We start from the raw sequence: 26,920 nt of genomic DNA, 5'->3' as shown, positions 1-26,920 counted from the left end.
GGCAGAGGTCTGCGAGCGGGTGCTGGGGGGGAGCGGGGGCCGGGCCGGGGGCGTGCTGCTGCCGCTTCCCTCTCTGCATGGGGAGAAAATGCCCTCTGCGATGCCAGAAGCATTTGGGGGTTGCAAATGGAAACGTGTTCCACCAGAAAATGTCACTGTTGTGCTCTTGCAAACTTTGGGTTTGGAGAGCTTTTCACCACCTACCTCCCTGCTCCCCACTTTTTTTTTTTCCAATAATTAAAAAAAAAAAGTGAAAAGCTTGGTGCGTCAAAAGCATCACTAAAAGCCCACCATGATGATGTATGAAATCTTTTTCTGGCAGCGTGTTCCTGGTCTCCATTTGGGGCTGGGGGGACAGGAACAAAGGGACAGTCCCCGCAGCCCATGGGGCCATGCGTGTGGTGGCCAGTTCTGGTGCACAAAGCTGGGCATATTTGGTGCAGGCTTTGCAGTTTCCAATTTCTGCTGCAGCCTGGCATGAGCACACGTGGGCTGTGTGCCGCAGGTGCCCCCATGGCCAAGAGCCCAGTGTAGCTCCCCTCCAAACCTACCTGTGTAGGTGCTTCTGCAGGGCCACAGCCACCAGTTTTACCCAGCAAATACCATCATCCGTCATGTCTAAACTGATGTGATCTTGTCTGATTGTTTCTCTAGGAGTATTCCATGGGTGCCAGGACCCAAATCTGTCCCTTGCAGAGGGGATCCAGTGTCCAGTGCTGCATTTTGGGGCTGGATTCCCATGGGAAAAAGGGAAATGTCCAAACAGGGAAGCAACAGGAAGCTGCTGTGGGTAGAGGGGTCGATACTGGGAGAGGGGAGGGGAAGGGGGAAAAGTGACTTTTCTGTCCAGGAAGGTTCAGGCTCCTGCTCTGAACCAGGTCCAAGTCTGTCTTCGCTGCAGCCAGCTGAACCCCAGCGGGAGCTGGCCGAGCTTTGTCTTGACAATAATGTCTCATAAAATTAACTGATATGTGTGCTGGAGTTTGGTGTATGTAGATATTTGTGTCTGAGTTTTCTCCAGCAGGAGCAATTTACTCTGAAAGGAGCTGAACCGATGTGAATATCCTCTTTTCTCTCCCCCCCCTCCCTTAGGAAAAAGCTTTACCCTGACGATCACAGTGTTCACCAACCCCACCCAAGTCGCTACCTATCACCGAGCCATTAAAGTGACTGTAGACGGACCCCGGGAGCCACGAAGTAAGTTATGTTTTATTGGCTGCTGCTGAGCAGTGTGGGGGGCTGTCACAGGGGGCTGAACCTTCCCTGGCCATGCGGATGAAGGATGCCTCTGCAGCTGGGGCAGCTGCCTTTCGCAGCGCACAGAGCAAAGACGACGGTGTGGTCAGGCAAACCCCAGGAGTGTGCCTGGATTGTCTTTGTTTTCTTTTTCTCCATGGAGCACCGTGTGTGTCCTGCCTGCTGCTTGTTCCCTCTTGTTGTGCTCCGTGTCCCCTCAAGGTCTGTGCGGTTGTACAGCCCTGCTCCTCGTGGCACTTGGGATGCAGTAGAAATGACAAGGGCTCAACCGTGGGGGTGTGCAACGCATTTTGGGGTGGGGGGAGTTATGAAGCTGGAGATTCTGTGCCCTGCTTCAGAAGCTGAATTTCTGATTAATAACATGTTTGCAGGTTTTCCATGCTCTGTGCTTCTATTTGCCTGTCTGTCCACGTGGGCCCAGGAGAGCTCGCAGGGCACCTTCCCCTTCTGTTTGTTGGCAGTTTCACTTTCAGGTTGTCAAAGCCTCTGTCTGGTAGTGGCCGCTGATGGAGGCTGCGTTGCTTGAGAAAACCAAGCAGACGATTCAACTACAGAACCATCTTTCTGTTGTGATCAAGAAGGGTCTTTTGGATATAGCGGGGCTGGCAGTGTCTCTGCAATGGCAGCTGCAGACTGGCTGCGCTTGGTTGATTTTTGGAGTTGGGGTAGTTTAAATTCATCTTGGAGTACCTCTCCTATGATCAGAGGGGATTGGGGAAATGCTCCAATAATGTCAGCAGGAGGAGTTTCCCACTTCCTTGACTACTTGCTTGGTGGGACCCCTGTGAGGTGGGGTCCCAGGGCCTCATTCCCAGCCCTCTGTTGCTGTCCTTCTGCTCCAGCTCTGCCTTCCTGCATGCTCAGCACCACCCTGGGGACTATAAAGCAGAGTTTGTTCGCTTAGTATGTAAAGCCATCAGTGCCCAAATTTAAGGGAAACAGTTTGATCCTTCTAAATATGCTTTAGAAAATATTTTCTGTTGATGCTGTCGCTGGGCCATCAGCACCCCTTGATGTCAAGCCAGGTCAAGGCTGTAACCTCTGCAAGACAGTTTTATTTGCCTTGTTTTTTGTTGATTTTTTTTGGTCCCCTTTTTAATTTTTTCTTTTTTTATTTTATTTTTTATTTTTTAATGTTGGAGCTTGGGGTGTTAGAAGCTTTATATAAGCCTGTTGGGCTGCTGGTCTGGAGTGCTTGTTTGCAGAGCCGGTGCCTAGGCACTGCAATGCTGTGGGTTTTTTGGTGTTTTGTTTTTTAAAACCATAAGCATAAGGCATGTCCCTGTTACAGTGCTGTGGCAGTGGAGAGCAAACATGGGTCATGGTGGGCACTGCAAACACCTGGGAATGGGCAACCAAGGCTGGGAGGGGGAAAGCAGGCAGGGTTTGGGCAGGGAGTTGCATAACTGTTCCATGTCAGGAATAGAAACCAGGTCTCGGCTCCTGGTTCAGCCCCTTGTCTGCTGCATCAGATCGCCTTTCTAATAATAATAATCATCATCATCATCACCATCATAGGGAATACATAAATAATAATACAAGGCAAGATAGTTACTACTCTTAGTGTTTGGTTTGCTCTGACTTCACCAACGTTCAGCACTTGCCAAAACCAAGCTGAATCATACCCACTCCTCATTTTGAATTTCAACATGTTGGTTGATCATTACTGATCTTTAATTTAAACTTTCCGATACGGAGGCGCAGGATTTGTAGCTAGGCAGGGAGCTGTGGGTTTGAGCCGTGGACACTCCTGGCCTTGGTGCCGTGCCTTCATTTTGCACAATTAGCTAAAACCTGAGGATGGAGCAGCTGGCCCTGACTCTTGCTTGGTTTGCCTGAGGGATGCCGTCCTGGCATGCAAGGTCAGCAGTTTGCTGCTTTTTTTCTGATTTGTGTACCTCATAATGTTTGTGCTGAAGATTTAGGCTCTTTAATGAGCTCTGTGTAGTATTCATTTGTTGCTTATTCGCTTGTCTTGTGTGGACCCTAAAGGTCAATCTTTTTCCTCATCCCAGTACTTCCCCCACTCCCCAAATCCTATAAATTGCTGATCTGAAGAGTTTAAACCTAAGCTGTAGTTCTTCTGCTTTCTGCAGATGGTCATAGGTTTGTTGGCTGTAAAGGTCATATTTGTAAGCCCCGGGTCAAACTGGGAATTCATTCATGTCTTGTGAAAATACAGTCTTACACTGTATGGGAAAAATTTTTTTAAAAAAAAGTTCTCGCCTTTGTCATACTTCATTGGTTTTCATTTTCTAATTAATCTGAAATTTAAAAAAATAAAACTACATTTGTCCCTGCCTGTCCCTGCAGAAATCCTGGCTGTAAAATGATGTTGGCCCACCTGGTCACAGAAACCAAAGGTGGTTTTCCTGGCTAACCTGCCACTGGGTGGCTCTCCGGGATAGCACCCCTGGGAGTGCCTGGCACCTGCTGACCTGGGAAGGGAGCTGGTAAGGCTCCGGTAACAACCGTCTCTGGCCATGCACGATAGCTCGTGCTCCCCTCCCCTGCTTGGTTTTGGGAGAACTGCCGGCAGGACTTGCAATTATTTTTATACATGCATGGATATTACATAGGTGCTTTTATAGATGTAAATATATATGTAAAAATATTTTTCCCCTTCTTGGCTGCCCTGTTGCAAATGAGAAGGATGTGGTGCATGGTGGCTCCTCTTGTGCATGACTGGCGTTGGCTGGTGCTGGAGGCTGGACACGGCTGGGGAGGGGCTGGTGTGATCGTGCGGAAAAGCATCCTTCATACGGAAAGAATTGGCCATTTGTCTTGGTATCCTGGGAAAGCCCTGGGCATCATCTTCTCAGATGCGGTGAAATTCCTCCAGCAAATGTTCTCGTGGGGTTTTTGGCCAGAAACGCGGCTCTGCTCCACGCCCCACCTCTGAGCTTCCCATTCATCTTCCACCCCTGTCCCATCACTTCATCTCAGCCCTTGAGCAAGTCTTTTAACTAAAGCTTTGCCCAGAAAACATCTGAGGAGTTTGAAATCAAGTTGAGTTGGGTGAGAAATTGCAGGGACCCGGGTTGCAGCCAAAGCCCATTGCGGGGCCAGTGGTTAAAACCCGGATGGGGAGACTGGGAGAGCCAGACCGATGTGTTGAAGACACCCAGATGTGCTTGTTTGGAGGACCCATGGCAAAACTGTGGGTTATAGCCCACAGCAAAGTGAAGAGTAGGGTTGTGCTGTGCACAGGGCTGGTAGCAGTGGTGGCTTTGGTCAAGTGCTCATGTTGGCTGTGGTTCATGAGCACCTCCTGCAAGCCATGATGCAGGCTTGCTCCCGAGTGCCCTGTTCACTCATTCGATTTTTTTTTCTCTGCTTCATTGTGGGTTAGATCTGGAGAGATCAAGGACACTCTTTCAAGTTGACACCTTAGCTCTAAACAAATGGTGCATTGGGTGCCAAGTGTTGACATACTTTGTACAAACAGGAAGTAATAAAATATCTGAACTTCCTGTGGAATTTCCTTCTCCCCACTCCCTTCTCTGCAGTTCTTTATTTAGCAAAAACCCGACTTAGTTGAGCTGCAATCCTTGTGCAGTCTCTCGCATCCATGCCTGCTTGCAAAATAATCCACAGAAGGCAGAACATGGAAAAATGAATAGCTGGAAGCTATACAGTGATGTTTAGTCTATGGCTGGATAAATGAGAGCATCTCCAGGGCCTCCCCCCTCACACCTACCTGTTGGGTGCCTTCCCCTTCCTTTCCTACAGCTCTTCCCTCTTGCCTTCTGTCACTTCTTATCAACCCTTTTCACTTGCTGTCCTCCTCCCAGCTCATCCCTTGCAGCAATAGCTGCTTTCTGTCCGTCTTCTGAGAACTCTTGTGCAAAGTCCTTCTTTTTTCCTTCAGTGTCTTTAATTTGCTCTGACTTTTCTTGCTGCTGTTCAGTCTTCCTTAACCTCTCTGTATTAAAGCCCTTTAGCCCTTAACCCCTTGTTTCTTGTCTCCACCGCATCCCTGCTGTCCTGGCCGCTGTGAGGAGCAAAGGGCGCCACAGCAGATGTGATCACCCATCCATAATGCTTGTGGGGCAGCATGTATATACCCAGCTGTGTTTGCTGGGGGTGAAAACCACCCCCCGGCCATGAGTGGGTGTTGAGCCCTGAGTGTGGGTGCTGTGGAGGTGGGAAGGGTGCAGGGCAGCTATCCCAGGATGTCCAGAGCCCTCTCTGCTCATGTGGTGAGGGCCTGGACCGTTTGGAGTATAAGGTCTGTTCCTGAGGTTCAGTGCTGGGCAAGCTGTACACAGAGCTGGCTTTTTCGCCCGTCACTGCCCCCAACAAAAAAGCATGTGGAAGAGGGATCAGGCACGGGGCTGAGGCACCAGCACAGACCCACTTGCTATTACACTGTGGCTTTTACACTTCTGTCCTGAGCGAGTAATGGAAAGGAGGATGAGGGCAGGAGGGGCTGTACCTCGGTTTTCCATGCCCGAGGAGTGGGGTGGCAGCGGGGTTCCTGCCTTCCCCTCTCCCTGGCCAACCGACAGGCCCTGGCTGCGAGCAGCAAAGCAAGTGCTCACGGACGGTGAGGGCCGCTGGGCTGCAAGTTGGTGTCTGTTGCTTGTTTTGGGTGCGTGTGTTGGAGACTTGGTGCTTTTGGTGATGTCCCTGCTCGGTGTGACCACAGTAAGCATGTCCCTGTGCTGTGTGGTGTCTGCTGGGCTTGGAGTGGGAGGGGACAGATGGATCAGTGCCAGGCTTACCACCGCCTAGCAAAAGCATTTAGGCTCCCACTCCCCACCACGTTGGCCCTGCAGGGATTTCCTGGCTGGGCCTATCCTGCGCAGGCACAAGGTGTCCCCTCCATGGCCACTTCTCCAAAAGGCTCCTTCCTCACATCCACTGGAAACACGTGCTGGGAGCAGAGCCCCTGCAGTGGGTGCAGCGTGTGGCCATGGTTCTGCTGTGCCCGGAGCACCCCTTCCCCCCTCGCGCAGCACGTAGCTGGCGGGTGGAAAGGCTTCTCACCTCCCACGTTTCTGAGTTGTTTCCAAGAACCGCTGGGTTCTGCTTTGATATTTTTAAGAGCCTCGGCTGGGTGAGGGTTTCCCTCTCCGCCTGTCCCCTGCGTGTGATGTCAGTCCAAGCTGTAGCACGGCCACGCATTCTCAGCAGGGAACTCAAGAGTGTGGGGTTTGCAGAGGGTAGGAACCCTCTTTCCTGCAGATGGGAATGCTGTTCCTGTGCAAGGTGTTAATGGTAGCTCTGTCCCTGGGTCAGTGGGTGCAAGGCTGCACTCAAGCACCCCATGCATGAGGACCTCTTGGCTGCAAGCACAGGGGGGGAGAGGAGAAAAAAGACTGGCTGGTAATGCCAGGTGCCCCAAGACCCTCTGTAAAAGCATTTCTTCCAGCAGTGCCGGCACTGCCCAGGTGACAGCTGAGGAGGAGAAAGGGTTGTATCAGCACTTACTTGAGATGACACATACCTTGCTGTGGCTTCTCTATCCACCTTGAAGCTGCACTGATAAAAACCAGCGCCCTGAACCACCCCATCCTGTGCTGGACCCGCCAGCCTGGACACACCTCGGCTCCGCTGCCCACACCCCAATCTCGCCGCCTCCATCTCGGTTCTCATCCCACGCCCAGCGCCTCTCTGGCCCCAGCACCTCAAACATCGGCGCCTCCACAAACCACCCTGGAAAAGCTTCTTTCTTGCTTTTATTTATTTTTAAGGTGCGTCTGAATTGATTTTCTTGAATTCTGAGGGTTCTGGGTTTTTTATTCTATTCTCAGTGGATGCTTCAGATTGAAGCAGAGAGAAAAAGGGTGCACAGGGCGGCACTAGTGAGGAAAGCGATTCCTCCCCCAGAACTCCCCATCCTCATGGCTGCCAATGAGTCTGAGATTTACAGCTAGAAACAGCAAAACATGAAAACCTGTTTTATGCAGGGAAGGGAAAAGAAGTGCAATATTCCACCCCGTTAGTCAGAACAAGCTCTGTAGAGACCCCAGTATGATGGTAACGAATAGAAATCACCACGTATCTGCTATAAGATGGTGCTGTCCTAATTTGAGCCTCCATTCCTGCCAAATTTGACCTGCAGGCTTGGGACAGGGGACTGTGAGGCTGAGCACCTAGGGTTTTGCATTTGCTGTGGGCTGTGTTGGGAGGTTTCAGTACTTCAGCTTCTGTGGTTGTGGGGTAGAGTTGGTCTGTGCGTCCCTGCAGCAAGCAGTCTCCGTTCAGCACCAGGTTCGACCCCAAAACCAGCTCCACTCCCTGAGCACCTCTGTAGCCCCAGGCACGGTGGGGATTTATTTATTTGAAGATGAAGGCAGTTTGCCCAGACCTGAGGCTGTGCTGCGTGGCAGCTGGGTGAGGCCGAAGAGCTGAGTCAGCCCCTCCGTGCTCTCTGGTGTCTGGGGCTGATGCGAGGGCTGTTGGTGGCAGGGTCTTCCTCGGGGCCCCCAGTGGTGCAACTTGCCAAGCTTGTGTTGGCTTTTGCTGGGATATGGCCATCCTGTGCAAAACTGATTCCTTCACCTGCATCATGGTTTCATGCCTTAATGACTTCAATGCCATAAAAAATACAAAACTGTGTTTAATATATTGTGGCATTGGTTATTTACTTGCTGACTTCTGGTTTATAAAATATCTGGCCAGATTTCTGACTACATAGTACTTGTAGCAAAGAGCACCTCTTTAGGACTTCCCTCACTTGCACCATTTGAGGGCAAAAAAGAGAAAGATGAAGCAGAAACATTCCAGTTACCTCTAAGAAATTTGGCTGTATGGGGGTTGTACTATGAAGTTAAATGGTCCGTGCATTCACTCATCACATCCTGGCCCTGTTGTAAAGCGTGCTTCAGAGAAGGAAATTACTGGCAGCGTCGGGAGAGGAAGAGCTGCTGCCGGCGAACGGGGTGATGCCGGGCGCCTGCCCGCGGGGACGCAGCTCTGCTGCCTGCCTGCCAGCCCAGCGGTGGTTTTGGAAGGCTGATTTGAGGATGTTTTGTCGCGTGGACCTGCACTGCAGAGGGATTTGCATAAATCCACACCACGCTTCCTCCGCAAGGGAAAAAGTGTCAGTTGTCTCATGGTTTCGAAGCAAAATGAGGTGCAAGAGGGACCCGCAAGAGCTCCGCAGGGCAGTGCTGCGGGGAGGCTCAGGGAGATGTCGCCGCCCCTGGCTCTGTGAACCTGAGTGGTGGAATAAAACCTGTGGCGTTCCCATTGCAGTGACACGGGGTGTCAGCATCTGCTGCGTAGCGGACATGGTGTGAGTTAGCAAGGGATAGCTAAAACCAGCTGGGGAGTAGAAGGGAGAGGAATGCAGCCAAGCAGGGTGACAGGGTGGGGGCCAAAAAGGGGCAAGGACAAAGTGATCCTCTATTGCAATCTTACTGCGGGCAGTCTTGGGACCCTGTGGTCTGCAGCTTGCCCAGGGCCATGGCAGTGATGCCCTACGTTTGCTGCGCCTTTTGTCCTCAGAGATGTGATTTTTGTCCGGAAAGCCCTTGGAGAAGAGGTAATAAATTATTACAGGGTCTATTGCTTTTCTGCTCGAATTCATACCAGGACTTGGGCTGCGTTGTGCCAGGATTATATGGTTTCAGATCTTTATCTTGGCAGAAAGGGTTTCTCAGGGGGGATGCATGAAACTTGCCTTTGAGATATTTCTGTAATTAAAACCAGGATTGTTGCTTAAGTGCTCCCGTGGGGTGATAGTTTGGGGTATTATTAGGGTCTTTTATTTTTTTCCCCTGCTTGTCTTAAGCTAGATATAAATAAACAAATGTTTCCCAGTCTGTCCGGGAACTATTAAAAAAAAAAAAAGAAAAAAAAGAAAAAAAAAGACCATAAATAAATCAAACCAACAAGATCATTTAAATAAATGACCTCACCACTTCCTGGACAGTCACTTGTTGATTGTAAAACTGCTATCTTTTTTTTTTTTAAATTTAAAGTGCAGTGCTTAAACTAGGGTGATTTCCCACTTCTTGAGGCCTGTCCCCTTCCCTGGAGAGGAAAAGGAGGAAATCCTGAGTGACAGTTTCTTGCTTCCGTTATTAACTGTTTGCTCTGGATGCGCTGCAGTTTGCGAGATGAGCCCTCACGGAAGCCAAGCAGATGCTCCCTGCGCTGGCCCCTGGCCCAGGGGTGGTGCTGTCCTCGCCCTGGGCATGCTGGGCAGTCACTGGGGAGCTCTCTGGCCTCTGTTCCTGTTCTGCCACACAGATCCTGCCCCACTGGAGGCTCCTACCTGGAGGAGCAGAAAGGGCTTAGAACAGGGCATGAGATCTTCAGAGTGTCATGAAACAAAGCATGCATGTTAAATACTCAGGAAAATGCAGCGTATCCTAATGTTTTAGTTCCATTGCTGTTTTCTTTACTGTCCCTTAAAGCTGTCATCATGGGGCACTTGCATGGAGGGCGCCTCCTGCACAGAGACTGGCCTGCTCCATCCCACCCTTCCATGTCCTGTTTGCTCTTTGAATGGAGAAAAATGAAAAGCCAATGCTTGGCTGGGACAAGGGGCTGGGATGATGGCAGGGCCTTGGTGCCATCACTGCACACCCCGACCAGCGATGCACCTCCCATTCCTGCCCCATCCACCAGGTCCCTTTAATTCACCCTGGTGCACCGTTCACCAGGGGCCAGGCAGGAGGTCAGGGCTGGGGCCAGGGCTGAATCCACACAGCTCAGGTGTGAGACTCCGAGTTCATGCAGGAGTCCTTGCAAATCAGTACTTGCTGTGAAGCAGGGTTTCTCTGTTTGTATTCCCATTGCTAATGTGTTTTGATCCCAGCGGGTGAATTTGAACCCTTTGGTATCTGCTGAGACCGTCCAGGGCACTGTTTTCTTGCAGAGGCAGTTTGGGACTGCTGTTGATACATGCATCGCAAGCAATTATGTTAAACTACCTCCTCCTCTAATTTCTTATAGGTACTGCTATCCAGTTAACCCCTTCTGGGCAGAGACAAGGTGTAGGGGGAGTGAGGGTTCGGCTCCGGGTGGGCAAAAATCACTTGGGAAGAAAAGCAGACAGGCTCTGGGTTTTGGCAGGCCAGGCTGTGCAAGCCTCCGGCCCCACTTGCCCCTCAGCTGGGTACGGAGCTGTCCTGGGGCTCCCCGGCTGCCAGGGGCTCACAGAACCTTCCTCAGCAAGAGCAAAGTTTGCTCGGCTGCACCCAAAGCAGTGGGTTCACGTTGCCTGGTCCTTTGGTGCTATAGCTTGAGGCTGTAATCCCAGCCTTGAAAGAAGTATTAATAGAGCAACCAAAATTATATGGGCTCCAGTAAATTCACTCCTCTAATTATTTTATTTGGTGCTTATGGTAAATTCCACCTCTGCTTTTATAATCACCCAGTGTATAACAACTTCAAAATCATTTCACTTAAAAATGACCAATATTTTCTAAGCAAAGCAGTATTGGGAGTCAGAATAGGGAAATTATTTTTGCTTGCATTGTACAAAGAATCTTTGTTGAAATTGGTTGCAACACCTCCTGCTTTTGAATGCTTTGGAAAACCCCAGGGCATGATTCTCAGCTGAGTAGGAGAACACACCTGATCCTGGTCTGGCTTTGGAAAAAAAAAATCAGAATTGCAGACAAGACATTGATAGTGTATTCGGAAGAGATTAAACTGGAGCAAGAGTATCCTCTGGTGGATGGGGCACATCTGGAGAACAAAGTATCATAGAAGGCTACTTCCAGAAGGATGTCAGTGGTGTTTTGGTCTTGTGCACAGGGGCGAGTTGTGCCAGGTGCTGTACAAATAAATAGCAAAAGAAATTTCTGCGGAATCCAATGGGTGAACCAAGTAGAGCTGTCCAAAGGGATGAGATGGGATAGCACGCAGGTGCCAGGACCTTCCCCCGCCCCCCCCCCCCCCCCCCCCCCCAAAAAAAAAAAAAATTTGTGACAAGGATGTTGGCAAGCTTTGCTCCTTCACAAGGGGTGTCCCAGCAATTTGTCCTGTATCTTATTTTACCTGTTTGTAAAGTGAATCTAATAACCTGGTGGGTAGTGGGTGACGTGGGAGCACGACGTGTATGCGGAAGTTGTTGTTGGTGAGAATTTGTTGAACTGCAGCTAGGACTGCGTCTTGCAGATTTATTGATGCATTGCAGCCCCACTCCCCTTGGGCAGGATTTGCAAACTCACGAGGACAGTGCAAAGGGTCGCAGACTGAAAGAGAGAAAAAAGTCAATGCTAAAAGGCAAGTTTTGTTTCAGGGAAGACAACAGCTAAAGGACCAGAACTATCAAACAAAACCACAAGATCACATCAGATACCAAGGCAGGACACATCTCGTTTCTCCCTCCTGAAAGAGCTTATCAGTGCAACCAATCACTTTAATGATGTGGTGGAGGGAGGAAGAAGATTTGACTCAGAATGAGATGAAATTTAGTTCCTAAGACCCTGCTCTTCTGCTGCCGGAGACCAGTCACCTGTTCTGCAATCAGCCAGAGATAAATCATATCCTGCAGCGGAAGGTGCTTAGACATGATTTTGCATTATTTTATCTTACTCTTTCCAGTGAATCTATGCACTGTAGTAGGAGAGGGGAGGGAGGAGCAGCAAAGCAGCAAGCAGAGAGCGGCCCTGGTGCCTCCAAGCTGTTGCACCAAGGATGTCGGCAGTGGGAAGGTGCCCAGCAGCCGAGAGCGGCGCCTCCTTGCTGGGGCTGCTGTTGCTCTCCCAGCTGCACGCCTCCCAAAAGCACATGCGGAGCAGACAGCTCAGCAGCATGGAGAGGTGAGCCTGTGCGTGATCCCCCTGCTTTGGCTCTGGAGAAGCAGCATTGTGCAGAGGACTAGGGGTGCCATGCCGGCAGCATTGCTCTGGGGCTCTCACAGCATTGCGTTGTGAGTGCTGGTAAAGCTCGGCAGGAGCTGTAATTATCTGACATACCAGCTGGTCTCTGGAGATGGAGCTCAGGGCTCAGTCCTGGGATTGGGGGATATTAATATTCTAATGCCAGGGCTTCACTCCAGCTCTGTCCTAGGGTAAAGGGGAAATCCAATGCTCAGCATCCTCGACCTTGGGAAAGTTTGGATCTGATCTGGGTTGTGCTGTGTTACTGAGAGCACAGGACTGTCTGGCAAAAGCTCCTATATCCGGTTGTCTGCTGAATGGCCCCACAACATCAGGTGCATCTCATGTTTGTTAGCTGTAACAGAGCATACTCCTTGCACAGGTTTGAACCCAGCAGATGGTCCTCCCTGTCCAGGGCAGAGTATCCTAACCCGGGTTGCCCAAAGGAATTTGATGTGCTTGCCCTAATGGAACAGGTTATTAGATGGGAAAAACCAGCTATACTGGTACCATGCAGGTCCCATTTCAAGTTGTTAGATAGCAGGCATTAACTCACTGCCTGCTGGAAATTGGCATAAATCCACTGATCTACCTAGTGACAGCTAATATATATATGCACTTGAAAATCTGATCTCAGACTAGACTGAGGCAATACCAGCTGGATGTGCCTGAGATTTGTCTGCTTCCTCCCAAGTGCCCAGCCTTGAAATCTTTGAGTCAAGGTTTTTGCCTAATTCCATGAGAACTGGATCACAGCCCATAATTGAATTTTGCCTTCCTGGAAATGGGAGGAAATGCAGCAAAGCCAGTGAGGCTGGTAGGTTTTGCACCCTCTTATGAAAGCTGCTGTATTTCCTACAGATGTGCTCTGATCTGCTAGTTTGTGACACGTGTGAAATTTTCAGATCTTCAGTCAAAACCTTTAAAAACCTCCTAATTGACTCTGCAGTCTCAGAGCCAGATTTTCAGGGGTATTTAAGGATGGAAAAATACAGGAAAGCACTTGCGGGGTTTTTCAGCAAGGCACAAGCAGGCTAAATGCTTAAACCTGATGAATTTTACCCAGTTTGTTGCTGAGACTCCCACCAACTTTACTTGCGCTTTGAAGTACTTTAAATGTCCTTCAAATCTAGAAAGACTGAGTCTTCCTGCTGAAACCCTGGGGATGGGGAGCCCTTGTTCTTCAGGGTCTGTACTGAAGCTGCATCAAAATTTGGATGTGAAGTTCCTTTCAAATTGAATGTGGGCCACAGCTCTTGCATTGCAGGAGCTGTTGGAACTGCTACCCAAGATTTCTGTTTAAACATCTGAGTTAATGCCCTGCTTTGTTTCCCTTCCAGAGGGATGAGTTTTTGGGTCTGCTGGTGCAATAAAAGGCTAGAAGTACAATAGGATTTATCAGAAGCTGCCTGCTTGCACAGCCTCCCACCACAGGGTGGACAGGGAGAGAGGCAGAGGCAAGCAAAGTCAAGGGACTAACCCACAAGTGAGAGGAGATTAAGGGCTTGCAAACCAGCTAATCAATACCAGCCTGCATATAATGAACATCTCTCCCACTGCTGTAGCTTCAGACAGTAAAAACCTACTGTAAATGCAACATATCTCTGTGCTTCCTGCCAGCTGGCCGGGAGCCAGCGTATTTCCTTCAAAAAGAGGGATATTTATTTTCATCCTTTTAGAGGCAGCCAAGTCATCTCAGACCACCACCAGCTAAAAAAGCTTTATAAATTAGCAGCCTTTTTAAAATTCTCTCCCCCACCCCCTTAAATATTATTTTCCTTTCGTTGTTCAAGTCAGTGTAAATCCTCTGCCAGAACATGCGAGCCGAGGCACATTGCGACACACTCGCCTTTCTCTCAAAGCTGGAGAAAGACAGTAGCGGTAGTGTCTCACGAAAGCCAGAGGAAACCAAAGCAAAGACTCGCCGTGACTGATTCTCTTTCCAAATGGCGTAAGCAGGCTAACTTCAAACATGTGAATAATGAGTTATCTGTGCTTGACTTTGTTCGGCACCAAAAGAGACAGTTCCTTCTAACACTTTCTTCCTTTCCTCCTGCTCCCTCCTGTGAACTTCTTTGCTTTCAGAAGCGGGCTGAAGTAGCGCTGGCACTTGCCGGCTGCTGCTGCTCTCTGGAAATCAGCAGAGCTCTCCATCCTCTGCAGAGACATCATGCTGGAGTCCTTTCCAGCTGCTGGTGCCGTGAGCAGCCCAGCTCCGCTGCCCTGCCCTCCCTCAGTGGCCATGGGGCTCCACCACGTGCTTCTTGGATGGGCATTTCCCAAGGTGCTTGAGCTGGAGGTGGGGTTCCTGGGAAGACCTGAGGGTCATCCTGCATTGTTGGTGTGCAAAGATGAAACCACCTGACCATCTGTTGTAAGGGACAGGCCTGATGTTCCTGTAACGCAGGCCTTTCACATGTGGCTTGTTTCTGGAGAACATGCTGGGACTTGATAGTCTAGCCGAGGCTCAGACTGGGAAAAAATTCAACGCACTGTAGAGGATTGGCATGTCTCTCCGAAATACCTATTTTGAGGGCTACAAGAGAGATTTGAAAGGTATTTTGTGCATTGAGATGGAGTTTTATCCACTGGTGATTGCTTTCTTGTGGTCTGTTCTCATGGACGTGTAGTAACTAAGCCATTAGGCTGTGCACGGCATGGCTGCACAGCTGATCCGGGTGTACTTCTCAGCTGGGCTGCTAGGGTTTGAGCAGTGCTGTGGGAGAAGGATGGTGGGAGCTGGCAGCTGTGACAAGCCCTGCTTTGAAGGGGGACATGTCGGGGGCCCTGTGGCTGCTGATGGCTCATCTCAAGCTGCTGCGGCATAATCAGAACCGAGGCACTGTGCCCCGGCCCACATTACTGTCTCCTGGTTCTTGTCTCCTCGTCTGTGGAGCTCAGGAAATGATCTGCAAATGTGTGTGTTAATGAACACACACACACATACAGCCCTGAGCTGAAATGCTCTGCATTTCCTTCGCTCCATCTTGCTGCCAGCGCTTCGCAGCAAGATGTCTGGGGAGGGCCAAGCCACTTCCCACCATCTGCTCTCCCTTCCTTTGGTAGCATGGGGTTATGGCAGGGGACGGGGACGAACGTGACACCCGAACCCCGACCTGCCCAGGGCAGAGAGCATGCTGTGCCAGCTCCCTGCCTCTCCCTGCCGTGACTCCATCTGTGCCTACACGCAGATAAACCAGGGGCCAGGACCCCAGGCGCCCCAGGGGGCTTTTCAAGTTGCCCCAGCACCTGTACTGGGCCAAATCAAATTTGCAAGCTCTTGGAATCTGGTATCATTCAAGTCATGAAGTTTCTGGAGCCCCTTTCTACCTTTGGTCAACGTTATATTCTGTACCTAAGCTGCTCTTGTTGAGCGCTGTAGACACCCCCTACAGCCTGGAAGCCCCATCCTGGCTTCCATTTCAGAAGCCGTATCAGGTTGCACACTCCTAGAAGGATGAGCAAGATCTGTTTGGGCTTTGAAAAGTTTTAATGCAGAAAGCCTGTCTTTAAATCATAGCTTTGAGGACCTGAGCTTCATTGCAGCAGGAAACACCCAAAATTTCCAGTATGCATCTTATTACTGGCTTAAAGTGTAAAACGCTCATTGTCTCTTCCAGCTGGGAAGTGTTCAGTGGGACTGTTTATTTGCTATGCTGATACAGGTCGTGTGCTTATCCCAGGAGCTGAGGTGATCTGTCAAAATTTACATCTTGTCATAGTGAATATCAGAGATGACTGACTTGGAAACTTGACCTACCTTCAAAACCCACGTTTCATTGACAAGGTGTCCAAGGTCAGCAGCCGCCATCAAGTTATAACCATAAGGCTGTTGTTTCCGTGAACACTGACCTGTGCGAGTTGGTGCTAGTGCAGCTGGCTGTGTGGCCGAGGAGGGCAGGAAGCCATGCGACGGAGCAAGGCGCTCACACTGAGGCAAACGCAATGCAAAGTCTCCAACACAACAGCAGGTTTTGTACCCAAAAATTCACTGTTCAGGGTGATGAAGACTTCTCAGACAGATTTCTGGGGCTGAGGTCTGGAGCTGTTTGAAGTCGATTGAAAATCCACCCACTGACTTTGTGAGGCTTTGAGTCAGTCCTTGGGTTAAGCTAGAAACCACCTTCCTTTTCTCTAAGGTACGAGCTATTGTTCATTTGACGGCATTGGTTTCCTCTGCATGACAGCTGTGGGTAGATGGAGAAGGGCCTTTAATGAAGCCAACCACTGCAGAAATTAAAAAGCTCAGGTTGTTCTGATGAAAGAAACCCATTAATAGCAATTCTCTCTTGCGTGACAAAGTCTGACGTCCCTAGCTCTCAGTGACAAGCGGCAGGAAGTCCTGGGGAGACAGCCTGTACCAAACAGGGTTGGTAGTCCGTGGAGCTGGTGGTTTTTAACTCGTTTGTTTCCTCATTTCGTATAGCTCAGTGCTGCCCAGCCCCAGCCCTGTTGATGGAGTTATGACACTGCCAGTGCAAACTGGAGATGGCCTGGGAGAGCCAGGAAGGGTCCTGGCCTCACTCCTCCTCTGCTCTGGGTTTCACTCCTAAATGAGACCCAGTCTTTGCTTTGACTTACATTTGCATCAAGTTTTCTACTTTCTTTTTGTCGGAACAGTCCTAGGTTTGGGGGTGGGGGTTGCTGGTAGTTGCTGGGTCTGCCCACAGCCCGTCCCCTTTTAAGGGGTGTGAGTACAGCACTGGTATTTACTCGAGGCTTAAAAACCCTGTGGGACTGTGCCTGTGTTCAGGCAGCGCAGGGACTGGAGCAACCACAGTGCAGCACAGTACAGCCACATGAAGCCCTTGGTTAGGTTGCATAGCTGAGTAATCTTTAAAAGCATTATCAAGATAGACATCACTTGATTTATTTTTCAATATTTTCTCCGTCACGTGCTAAACGCTACTGCAGGATTGGGTTTCAGCTGAGACAGAAGCAGGGACATTTGCATTAAATTTCTGTACAACTTGGTCTTCGCAGTCCCTTTAGCTTCTCTGCTAAGCCCTACCTGAGAAAACTGTTAAAGAAAAAACTTAAACCTATTTTTTTTCTTGTGTGTTCAAACATATATTGAAATAATAAAACGTGGGCCAAAACGAGACACCTCGCTGCACACGCTTTCCCCCTTGGGGAAAACACAAACACCATGTGAGTTGCTGCTTGTGTGTCTCTGAAGGCCCTCAGATAAGACAGAGATGCTTGAGGTCTAGGGGCTCACAAAGATTAGAAGAGATCTTTTATGGTGTTGATTTGAGGTTTCCTTGGTTTACTTCACACAGCAGGGAAAATGCATTTTCAAAATACCATTGGGTTTTGCTTTCTGCTGGGAGTCCTTTCATAGCAAGTTCTGCTCTTTGGCATCGGCACGTTCTTGTTGGGGCTGAAGTTTTGCTTGGGAGCAGCCTGGGGACGGTGGAGCTTGGGATGGTGCAGCCTCGCAGGGTGCTGGGGTGCAGTGGAGTGGCCCTCCTGCAGTCACGGCCGTGCCCTCCTGGCTGAGCCACCTGGCACCTCCATGAGCAGCCTGTGAGGGTGGCCCCAGCACGACAGCCAAACGGAGGCAAGATCAGAAGATACCAGACGCCAGGTTTAAGGAGGGGAAGTCTGGGGACTTTCTGCAACTTTGCTATAAACTGACACTGAGCTCACGCTAAGCAGATGTGAGGGAGGAGGGTTGGGGAGGGACATGCAAGCAAGAGGCGGCTGTGTTTTGTGCCTCTTGAGTGCGGCAACATTGCTGTTCTTTCTAAAAGCCACGGAGATCTCAGCTGGGTGGGTGCCGGGCCATAGAGCTGATTCTGGTAAGGTGCAGCTCTCAGGAGAGCCTCCCATTTCCTTCCCAGCCCCTCTCTGGCCTCCCTGCCAGCCTGCACGCTTCTGGTGCCCTGAGCTCTGTGCTTGGCTATGCCGAGATCAGGTGTTTGCCACCTCGCGGAGGTCCTTTTGTGACTGGCATAAAGAGCCAGGGACACTGCGTGGCTGCCTGGCTGCGGCAGGTGAGGAGTGACGGAAACCCAAGGGCTGAACCCAGCACTGGTTCAGAACATAAAGCTGAGGCAGCTCCGGCCTCGCTGGAGGCCCTCCAGCTTTGTGCGGGTGTAACTGAGACTGGAATCCAGCCCAGAGAGAGTGAAGCCGTTCAGTGATGATTAATATAGTAAAATGCGAAAGTTATGTATCAAGTGTATTTCATGCGCCTCTTGCCTCAGGCCAATTAGCATAAATTTAATAGTTATTGCCCTGTTCCAGCAGCTGCTACCTAAGAAGCTGGGAGTGTTTTACAAATGCTCATTAGTTGCTGCCCTGCCTCAGGGAGGTAGGTGAATAGTCTCCCCATTTTACAGGCTTAGGAGAAGAGGAGCGGAGAAGCAAAGTGACACATCTGAGGTGCAGTGCCATGGGTGGCTGTTCCCGGCCCCTGCAGCCCCCTTGGCTCTGGCCACATAGGCTGGGCAGAGCCAGGCAGGGGCCTGCAGAAAGAGTTTTCCCTGGATGCCCTGAGCAAATGCTGTAGAAAATATTTCAAATGCAGCATTTCCCTTGCTGGCTTCCCAGCCACAGCAGTGCCAGGAGAGAGGCCTTCTCCCACCTCGCGTGTGTCCCCCATCCCTCACTGGGAGCAGGCGAGGGGGGCGCAGGCTGGTGGCTTGGGAATGGCACACGGAGCCTGTCTCCAGACCCCCACCGCATATCAGCCCGGCCAGGCCGCCACGAGGACCAGGGCTGCTGTGCTGACGCTGTGCTTAACAGAACACTTCAGCCAAAGGGGAGCTGAGCAGACACCAGCCTCTCTTATCGTGTTCCAGGGCACAGGCAAAAGCTGGAAGACCAAACCAAACCCTTCGCTGACCGCTACGGGGAGCTGGAACGGCTGCGCCAGTCCATGAGAGTCACCCCGACGACACCCAGCCCTCGCGGATCTCTCAGCACCCCAAGCCACTTCGGGTCACAGGCCCAGACTCCAATACAAGGTACCAGCCACGCACCAGCCTGGCGTCGTGCAGCCGGGACAGCCGCAGGGCTCAGGGATTGGGCCGGGGCGGGTGGGACCGGGATCTTGTCAGCAGGAGCTTTCTTGCACCTGCTGAGTAAGCAGATGTCTGCTGAATTGTAAACCCAGGAGATTTCACCGAGTGCACCATTAGGTATGGGGTCTGAGGTAAAACTGAGGAGTTTCAATAGGAATGCAAGGGAGACCTAGGCATGCTTTGAATTCGGTAGCTTCTTTGATATGAAGGCACCCGCGCAGACAGTTAAGCATCAGCAAGAAAAGGGTGTATTATACTTTACATGGTAATCCAAGTGGTTTCTTATCTTGTTGCATTGTGTTTATGCCAAGTCTGGTGATCCATCACCTAACTCCAGCATAATTCCCCACATGTATGCACACCTGCATGGGCGCATGCGTGTGTGCACACACAGGCTTCGCTCTTCCCATATTTGCAATCAGCATAGCTGAGCCCTCGGGCACTCCCTGTGAGTCTGCATTGTCACTTTTTGCCAGGACAGTGGTAGGAACTGCTACCAGTCCTTCGGAGAGTTACCGGTGAGAGGTCAGTCTGCTAATCCCCTGCATTTGAATTTCATCCCCAAAATAGGCATTGCATTTGAAAATATCCAGCTGCCTTGCAACTCCCAGCTTGCTGCACTTCACAGCAAAGCCAGACACTACCATGATGTATTAAATGAGTCTGTCCTCCCATCTGCACATTGCCCGTGATCCTTTTCCATGCATTTTTAATCTTGGTGTAGTTTTCCTTTGAAAATCAGCAGAAGTACTAACAGAGACTTAACAGATATTAATTAAGCAGACTGTATTTTGAGTTTTGGTGAAAAGTTGTGCCTCTTGGAAGGTTTTGGGCTGAAAAGTTTCAAAAGCTTTTATTGCATTTTCAGAAGTGACGTAGATGTTTGAAAACCTCAATGTCATTGGCAAAGGAGGGTGTCTCAGGCACAAAAACATGTTTGAAAACGTTACCAAACTGTAAAAGCTACCACACTCCTCCCAACCCGAAATTACAGTGAAAGCTTAATTTATTTCTCATTGAAATGCAAATCTTTATGCTTGGAATTTTCATTGATATTAGCACAGTTTATGAGAAGAACATAGGCATTTTGTGTAGGATCATCATTTGTTTTTTGTTTTTTAAAAGGAGAGAGTTTTATGGACTCAACTCATTGGCTGTACAATAAAAAGAGTCTTGGAAGGGGGGAATGCATATTTTAAATTAGCACAGTCCCCTGTAGCGTCAGAAACCCAAAGAGTGTCATTTGGAGCAAAGAGTCAGGTGATGACACAAATTCAAAAAGAAAAATGAAACTGGCCACAAGTTACCGCCTGTGCCAAATTCCCAAATGTCAAGTGACAGCAGGAGTGGAGACACACAAAATTAGCCATCTAAAATCATTCCTGCGGAGTATATCCAAAGTACCAGGAATGCTGCAAAATGCAGTTTGTGCACGCTCTGCTCTTGGCTCTGTTGTTTCCAAGTTGGAGGAACTGTCTTAAAATTTCTGTGGGTTCTTACCAGCGTAACTGGGAGCAGAATCAACTTAGTAACTTTAATCCCAACTGTGTCCTTTTGACACAACTCTAACTATAACCAATAATAATAATAAAACCCTTTTTCTCTCACACACACAGCTTATTCACAAAGATCGTAATTTTTACCCAAGCAAGTGGAGCCTAACCCATGCCAAGAATAACACGAGAGTTAACAGGCCTGTAATTCTCACGACTTGGCACATTCTTAGGTAACACACATGAGAAGCCGATTAGCAAAAGCATAACGAGATACCGGTTAGGAGGGACGAATGGGGCAGGCTGGAGTTCACCCATCCCCACTGTCCCTCACCTGGGTTCTTTGAGCCTTAATGTCCTCAGTGTCCTCGTACCCCCGTGCGGGGGGGGGCAGCTCTCCCTCCGTCAACCAACTTGCTGGCATTGGTTGGCCTCCCAGTTCTGCTGACCTAGTGGTTTGCATGAGTGCTTCCTAATCCGCTTCTGGCAAAACCTGGCCAGTGAGCTGGGATGCCCAGAAACAGCCTCAGCCACCGAGGTGGGAATCAGGCACCTCAGCTCCTTGAGCTCAGTGCCTGGAGTTTGTTCTTTGTAGCAGACAGGAATGTAGGAGATAGGATTCCTCTTTCAGAGGAATTAGGGTCCTCTGGAGATTCATTTGCTCTGGATGTGTCCGATCTTTCCACCCCAGGAGTGAAGGCCATGTGGCCACAGTGGAGATCACAGCAAGGACAGTGGTGTAAATGGAAGAGGAATCTGGCCCTCAGCCATTTGCAGGAATTTCAGTAAAGCAGCCCCTGGAGGTTATAAATAGCCCCCATGTAAAATGATCATCCTGAGGTTAAATGGTCTCAAACCAAAAACCTCCTGGTAAGAGAAAACCAATCGTTTCTGAAGGGCATGCCAGGAAGCACAGGAGGAGAGTGTGCTCAGTGCCCCGGCCGAGCGGGTCAGATTCTGCTCTCGCACTGGTTTCCCGCTGCCCAGTGCGAGTTTACTGCAGCGGCTCTAGTCTTACCTTACCCCTTGCAGATGAGCAGAGAATCATTATCTTCCCATGCCTGTCTGCAAATGGGACAGACGTTTTCAGCCTTGCACATGCCAGATTTGATAGCCATTTCCACTGCTCTGGGGAGAGAAAATGAGTGACCTGAGTGCAGCTGTGGTGAGAATGGGCAGGTGGGACAGGCATACCCACACCCAGCATCAGCTGGCACTCTTTCCTGGCTGCAGCAGAGCACAGCCGTTTGCCTCCACTGAGGATTTGGCCCAATACTTCTCTAGTGAGGTCTGGAAAATCTGAGGTTTTGAAATCCCGGCTCTCCCGTCTCTGCAGCGAGACACCAAGCTGTCATTAGGATGGCTTGAAATGGTTCCTTATTATGGGGCACGCGATGCCAGAGCCTTGCGTGCTTACTTCATTGTGAGTTTTGTCTTCTAGTTTAAAAAAATCAAGGAGCTCTCAAAAGTGAAGCAAGATGTTAAAGAAACTTGCTTCTGCGCGCCTTTGGCTGCTTCTCAGGGCCCCCTTGCTCTGGGGAAGTGGGACTGTGACAGACACACATCCTCCTGGGGAGAGCCGAGATGCTCCCAGCAGCCCCCTATTCTCTGCGCGATGCCTCGTCCTTCCTATGTTTCAGCAGTGGTTCATGCTGAAGCGTTTTATTCCCATTGCAACAGAGGAGGACCGCCCACGCAGCCGGCTCCTGTGTTCTAGCTTTGCGGTGGAAACATCTTCAATCACTCAAAAGCAATTGTGTGCGTTGTCCAGCAACATGTAGGGGTCTTGTGTACATGAGGACAATTGCAAAGTGATTTTAAATTTGATCTACTCAGTAACAGAGCAAGCTGTTTTGATTAATGCACTTAACATCCCCTTGCACACGCTTCATATTGCTCCAGCGAAACCAAATTCCCTTGACTTCCCAGGGAGAACAGTAAATGCTGGATCCTTTTGCCGACTCCATCCTGCCTCTCCCAGCCTTAGTGTCTGCTAAACGGTTTTGGAGACATTGTGCTGGTGAAGAGCTTTCAGATCTCCTGATCTGGAAACAGCTCAGCTTTAACCAGTTACATTTGCAATCTATTACTTAAAGCCAGTGCAACATTTTTAACACAGGCCAGTCATCAGCAGAATGCTTCACCATATGCATTTAAAGTAAAATCTCTCTCTCTCCTTTTCTTTTTAAATATACATTTTAGAAGTATTATATTACTTTTAAGAAGCCTCTTGGCATAGGCAGCAAGTGCCCTATTGTTTCCGAAATGCAACGTGGCTGCTCTGAGGTTAAGTCCTGAATTATGGGCCCAGCAAATACCCTGAATTGCTGCTTCCTAATCCCTGTCCAGATCGACTTATGGTTTCTTTAAAATATCCGTTTCTTAATGGATAAAAACATTCTACCATGGGCAGAGGCTAAATTGTTTCCAAAGGAAGCTAGGCAAGCATTAGTGGGAAGAAAACATATTGTGGGATTCAGCTTCAGCCTCAAAGGAAGGAACATGCTTAAGATGGGTTTCCTGCCTCCTCTCAGGCTCTGAATGCTTCTGTGCCTGTCTTCAAACTGCTGTTCTCCTCCTCTCAATTGCATTTGCCTGCTGTTCAATGGATGTCCCTTAAATGAATTTGTCGGGTAATGGTCAAAGATGAAACACAGGCCAGCGCCAGTCGGGAGCTGAGGTGCTGCAGTTCGAAATAGAAGGCAGGTGCACAGCAAGACTGGCTGGCCTTGCCTTGGGCTCCGGGGCAGCTGCCCTGCCTTCGGCAGGGGTTCAGGCTGTGCCGGGACCCATGGGAGCTGTGCCGGGACCCGCAGGGGCAGCACCAGGCTGGGCTGCGGCACAGGAGCGGCAGAGCAGGGCGGGCACCCGGGCGCCTCTCGCCCCCACCGCTGCCGCGCTGCAGTGGGTTTCCCATGGCAGGCCGGCCTGGCCCAAACCTGCTCAGCAGGCAAGGTGGTCTAGCTGCAGGCTGGGTTGTAAATTCAGCTACTTCCTTTTATGTAGTCAGGGCTTGTTAATTTTTTTTTAATACCCTTTGAATACAGGTAAAGAGCAAAGCACGGGCAGGCCAGAGGGAGTGCCTGCAGTCAAGGTAGCGCTCCCCATCCAGCCCACCCACCCGCCCAGCCAGCACCGTTAGCTCACTCCTCGTCTGCGCGGGACTGAGCAGCAGCGACTGAGGCCGATGCAGCGCGTGCCAGGCAGGGGCGCAGGGCAGAGCTGGGCTCGGGGATGGCGAGGAGAAGTGAGGGGCCTGGCGAGAGGGGAAGCTGGAAGAGCGTGGCTTGTTTAGTCTAGCAAAAGGCAGGCTGGGAGTGGAGCTGATTGCTCTGTGTAAATACATCCAGGGCATAAACATCAGGGAGGGAGAAGAGCTAATGTAAGCTATGAAGGACAGTGCTGGCACAGGAGGTGGGGCTGAACTGGCCCTGAAGAAGCCCACGCTGGATTTTAGAAGCGGGGTCCTCCCCAGAAGGGCAGGAAGGGTGCAAGGAATGGCTGGGACAGGGTAAAAGCATGGACCTTGAAGACTTTGCAGAGGAGGCTGCAATGCAGTGTGTGGGTCAATGAGCCAGGAGCTCCTGGGGACATCCCTGCCTCCAGCCCTGCTCTCCTGCAGAGGCTGGGGGCTGTTGCCCAGCGTATCTGGGGCCCGACTGAAAGTGCCGGGGGAGGACCGAGGGGAGCATCGTTGGCTGGTTTGTGATGCTCCTGTGGTAGGTTTGGGGGCTGGGTCTGTCTGCACAGCAGCACGCTGTACTTGAAGAGAATGAGAAAACTGAGTAGCAAACGTGCTCGGCGATCTTGAGGTGGTGCTTGGCGATGCTGTGATAAGCGACGTGTGTTGTTGTGTTTTGGTTTGGGTTTTTTTTCAGGCTCTGCAGAGGAAGTACTAGCACCCAGTTTGTGAGCCGGTTATATCAGATACAGAACAATTGCTCCATGGGTGTGTAACAACGGATGCTGTTCACACCCTCATTTTTTTTCAACACCTCCCCCCTCCCCCAAAATAAATTTCACTCTATTTTTCGTGGGGCAGGAGGAAGGGGCTGTTTCTTTTTTAGTTATCTCTGACTGTGAAACGAATGAACTTGTTCACATATGTGACAGAGGCGTGAGAGCGTGCCTGCGTGCGTGGGTGGGGAGGAGAGCAGCGCCTTTTCTAGAGATGAGCTGGGTCTTCAGAGATTGAATGCATCTTGTGCACCTTCCCTTACAGAGCAGATTCTCTTCGTCTTTGGCCACCTGCCTCTTCATGCTCCCAGATGGAGCCGCTATGATCAGGGGAAGGAAGCAGAGAGGAAGAGAGGTCAGAAAAATGCCGAAAACAACTTAGAGGTCCAAGCATCACAGAAACTAGTAGAGAAAAAATAGCAGAAGGTATATACAGAGAGAGAATTTCTGTCCCCGCTCCGTCTTGCGTATGCATGCATATTATATACATAAGCATAAAGTATCATTAGTGTTTACATTGTTGTCAATCATCATGGCATAAGACAGGAAAGGAGGTTTCTTTACCCCGGGGCTAGATTTTTCATGACAATTTTGCAAGGCACGTACATGTATATAAATAAAACGGTGATATATGGCCAGGCTGCAGATATTTATATAGTCTATATATAGAGAGAGTTCTGTACTATCGATTTCCTTTTAAATTTCCTTTATTCTCTCTGTGTTCCACATGCTATATGTATTTGTGTGTGTTGTATAGTATATGCACAAGCTTAGGTTTATTGCTGACTTATTGAATAAGCCACTGCATGTTCTCCACGTCTCTAAAATGGGGATCAGAGAGTAGTATCTGGAGTGATGTGGAATTGCTCAGGTTCCATGCATCACTGCACATCCCTAGCTAATCTGATAATCTTCTCGTACAGCTGTACATTGGGCGTCAGCGGTGTGCTCTGTGCATGTGCCCTGGGTGAGCTTATCATTTAGTTGTCCCTCAGAGCTCTTTCCATGATGTGGCAGTGAAGAGGTCCTGACATAGCTTTTCTTGCCCTTTTCTCTCTCCAGACAGAACAGACATTTTCTGGGTTATGAGGCAGTGGAAGCCCTCGCTGATCTGATGGGTTGTACGCACTTCGGTGCTGCTGGTCTTTAAAACCACTTGCAGGGCGCATTGCCTCGGCTCCACGTGGGTTTCCAGGGGACTCTGAGCAGACCCCCCAGTCCTGACCCAGCATGGGCACAGGAACCCGTTTCAGTCCATCCAAGAGAGCTCCCAAACCCAGCATGGTCTTAAGGGAGGAGGCTGAACACACCCAGACAACACTCTGTGGTCTCCAAGCCAGCCTCCCCACCTCCACGCTCACCGCCAGCCCGCGCCGCCCTGCACAGCTCCACCACGAACCTGCCGAGCTCTGCTCCCATTGCAAAGGCGCTCAGATGCAGCTCTTTGCCTTTTTCTCCCTGCTGTTCAGCCAAGAAAAGGCTTGTATCGCCTCTGAGGTGAAAATAAAGCTGCTGTGTCACTTGAGCACAGTTGTTTTATCTGGAAAGAGGCTGAGCAGCTTTGAAAGCCTATTTCTATCGGACTCTGCAAGTGGGTGCACAAGGGGGTGTGGGGGTCCTCAAAAAGTGCAAACTGCAGCTGCACAATTAAGTACTGGGGTGTGTCCCAGCCTCAGGGTCCCCTGGGCAGCGCAGCCCTAACAAGGAGACAGTGGCATTACTAATCAGGGCTCTGACCTTTACATGGCTTTTATTTAATACACATTCCACACTTCCCCAAACTCCTATCCAAAACATTGACATTTCCGCTGATAGATTGGGTCAGATTTTGGAGTAGTTGGGGGGGCTCAATTCACTCTTACAATGGTTAAATTCTTACAGCTAAATGGGCTTATTCAGTTAGTGCAGCAGCTGGTGTGATTTCGAGAAGAAAATAAACATTTCCTTCAAATATTTTGATTGGCAACTGGACAACCGAAATACTCAAGCTCAGATTGCCAGGGTCCAAAAAAGCAAATGGGGGTTGGACGGCGAACAAGGCAGGCAAACCGTAGTAAATCCTGCGAGGCAGTGCTACCACGCAGATTGTGCTTGCGAAGCGCTCAGCTCTGCGCGCGCTGGGAAGGAGGCACCGAGATGTGCGCTGCCGGCTGTGACTTCAAAGGGCGCGCAGGGCCCAAAGGTGCAACTTCACCCGCTCCTATTCCCCGGGCGTTCGCTTAGTGCCTCGCTCGCTCCGGATTGCCGCTCGGTAGCTGGATGAGCGTAACAGAGGGCTGCTTTGTTGCCGAGCTAGGTGGTTGCGGAGGGGATGGAGGGCGATGTTTTGCCTGGGCCTCGCCGCGGCTGTCCCTGCGCCCCCCGTTGTCCTTCCGCAGCGCGGCCCTCCTCG

General features: G+C 50.2%; 1 protein-coding gene across 4 annotated transcripts in view; it reads left to right on the top strand.

Annotated features, from left to right (window-relative positions):
• RUNX3 (RUNX family transcription factor 3) overlaps window positions 1-26,920 on the top strand; it is a 60,754-nt gene that overhangs the window by 26,540 nt on the left and 7,294 nt on the right. For 2 of the 4 annotated variants that reach the window (XM_083810124.1, XM_083810121.1), the window contains exons 4-5: window positions 1,093-1,197; window positions 18,857-19,021. In XM_083810124.1, coding sequence (XP_083666250.1) covers window positions 1,093-1,197; window positions 18,857-19,021 — 270 coding nt within the window. Of the gene's footprint in view, window positions 1-1,092; window positions 1,198-18,856; window positions 19,022-24,793; window positions 26,054-26,920 lie in introns of those variants that run through there. The other 2 variants (XM_083810123.1, XM_083810122.1) reach the window with 2 other exon arrangements.

This window comes from Anser anser (assembly GCF_964211835.1).
Source record: "Anser anser genome assembly, chromosome: 24".
In the NCBI taxonomy this organism is placed as follows: Eukaryota; Metazoa; Chordata; class Aves; order Anseriformes; family Anatidae; genus Anser; species Anser anser.
Note: the sequence above shows the minus strand (reverse complement) of the source record. Positions and strands in the feature narration are given on the sequence as shown.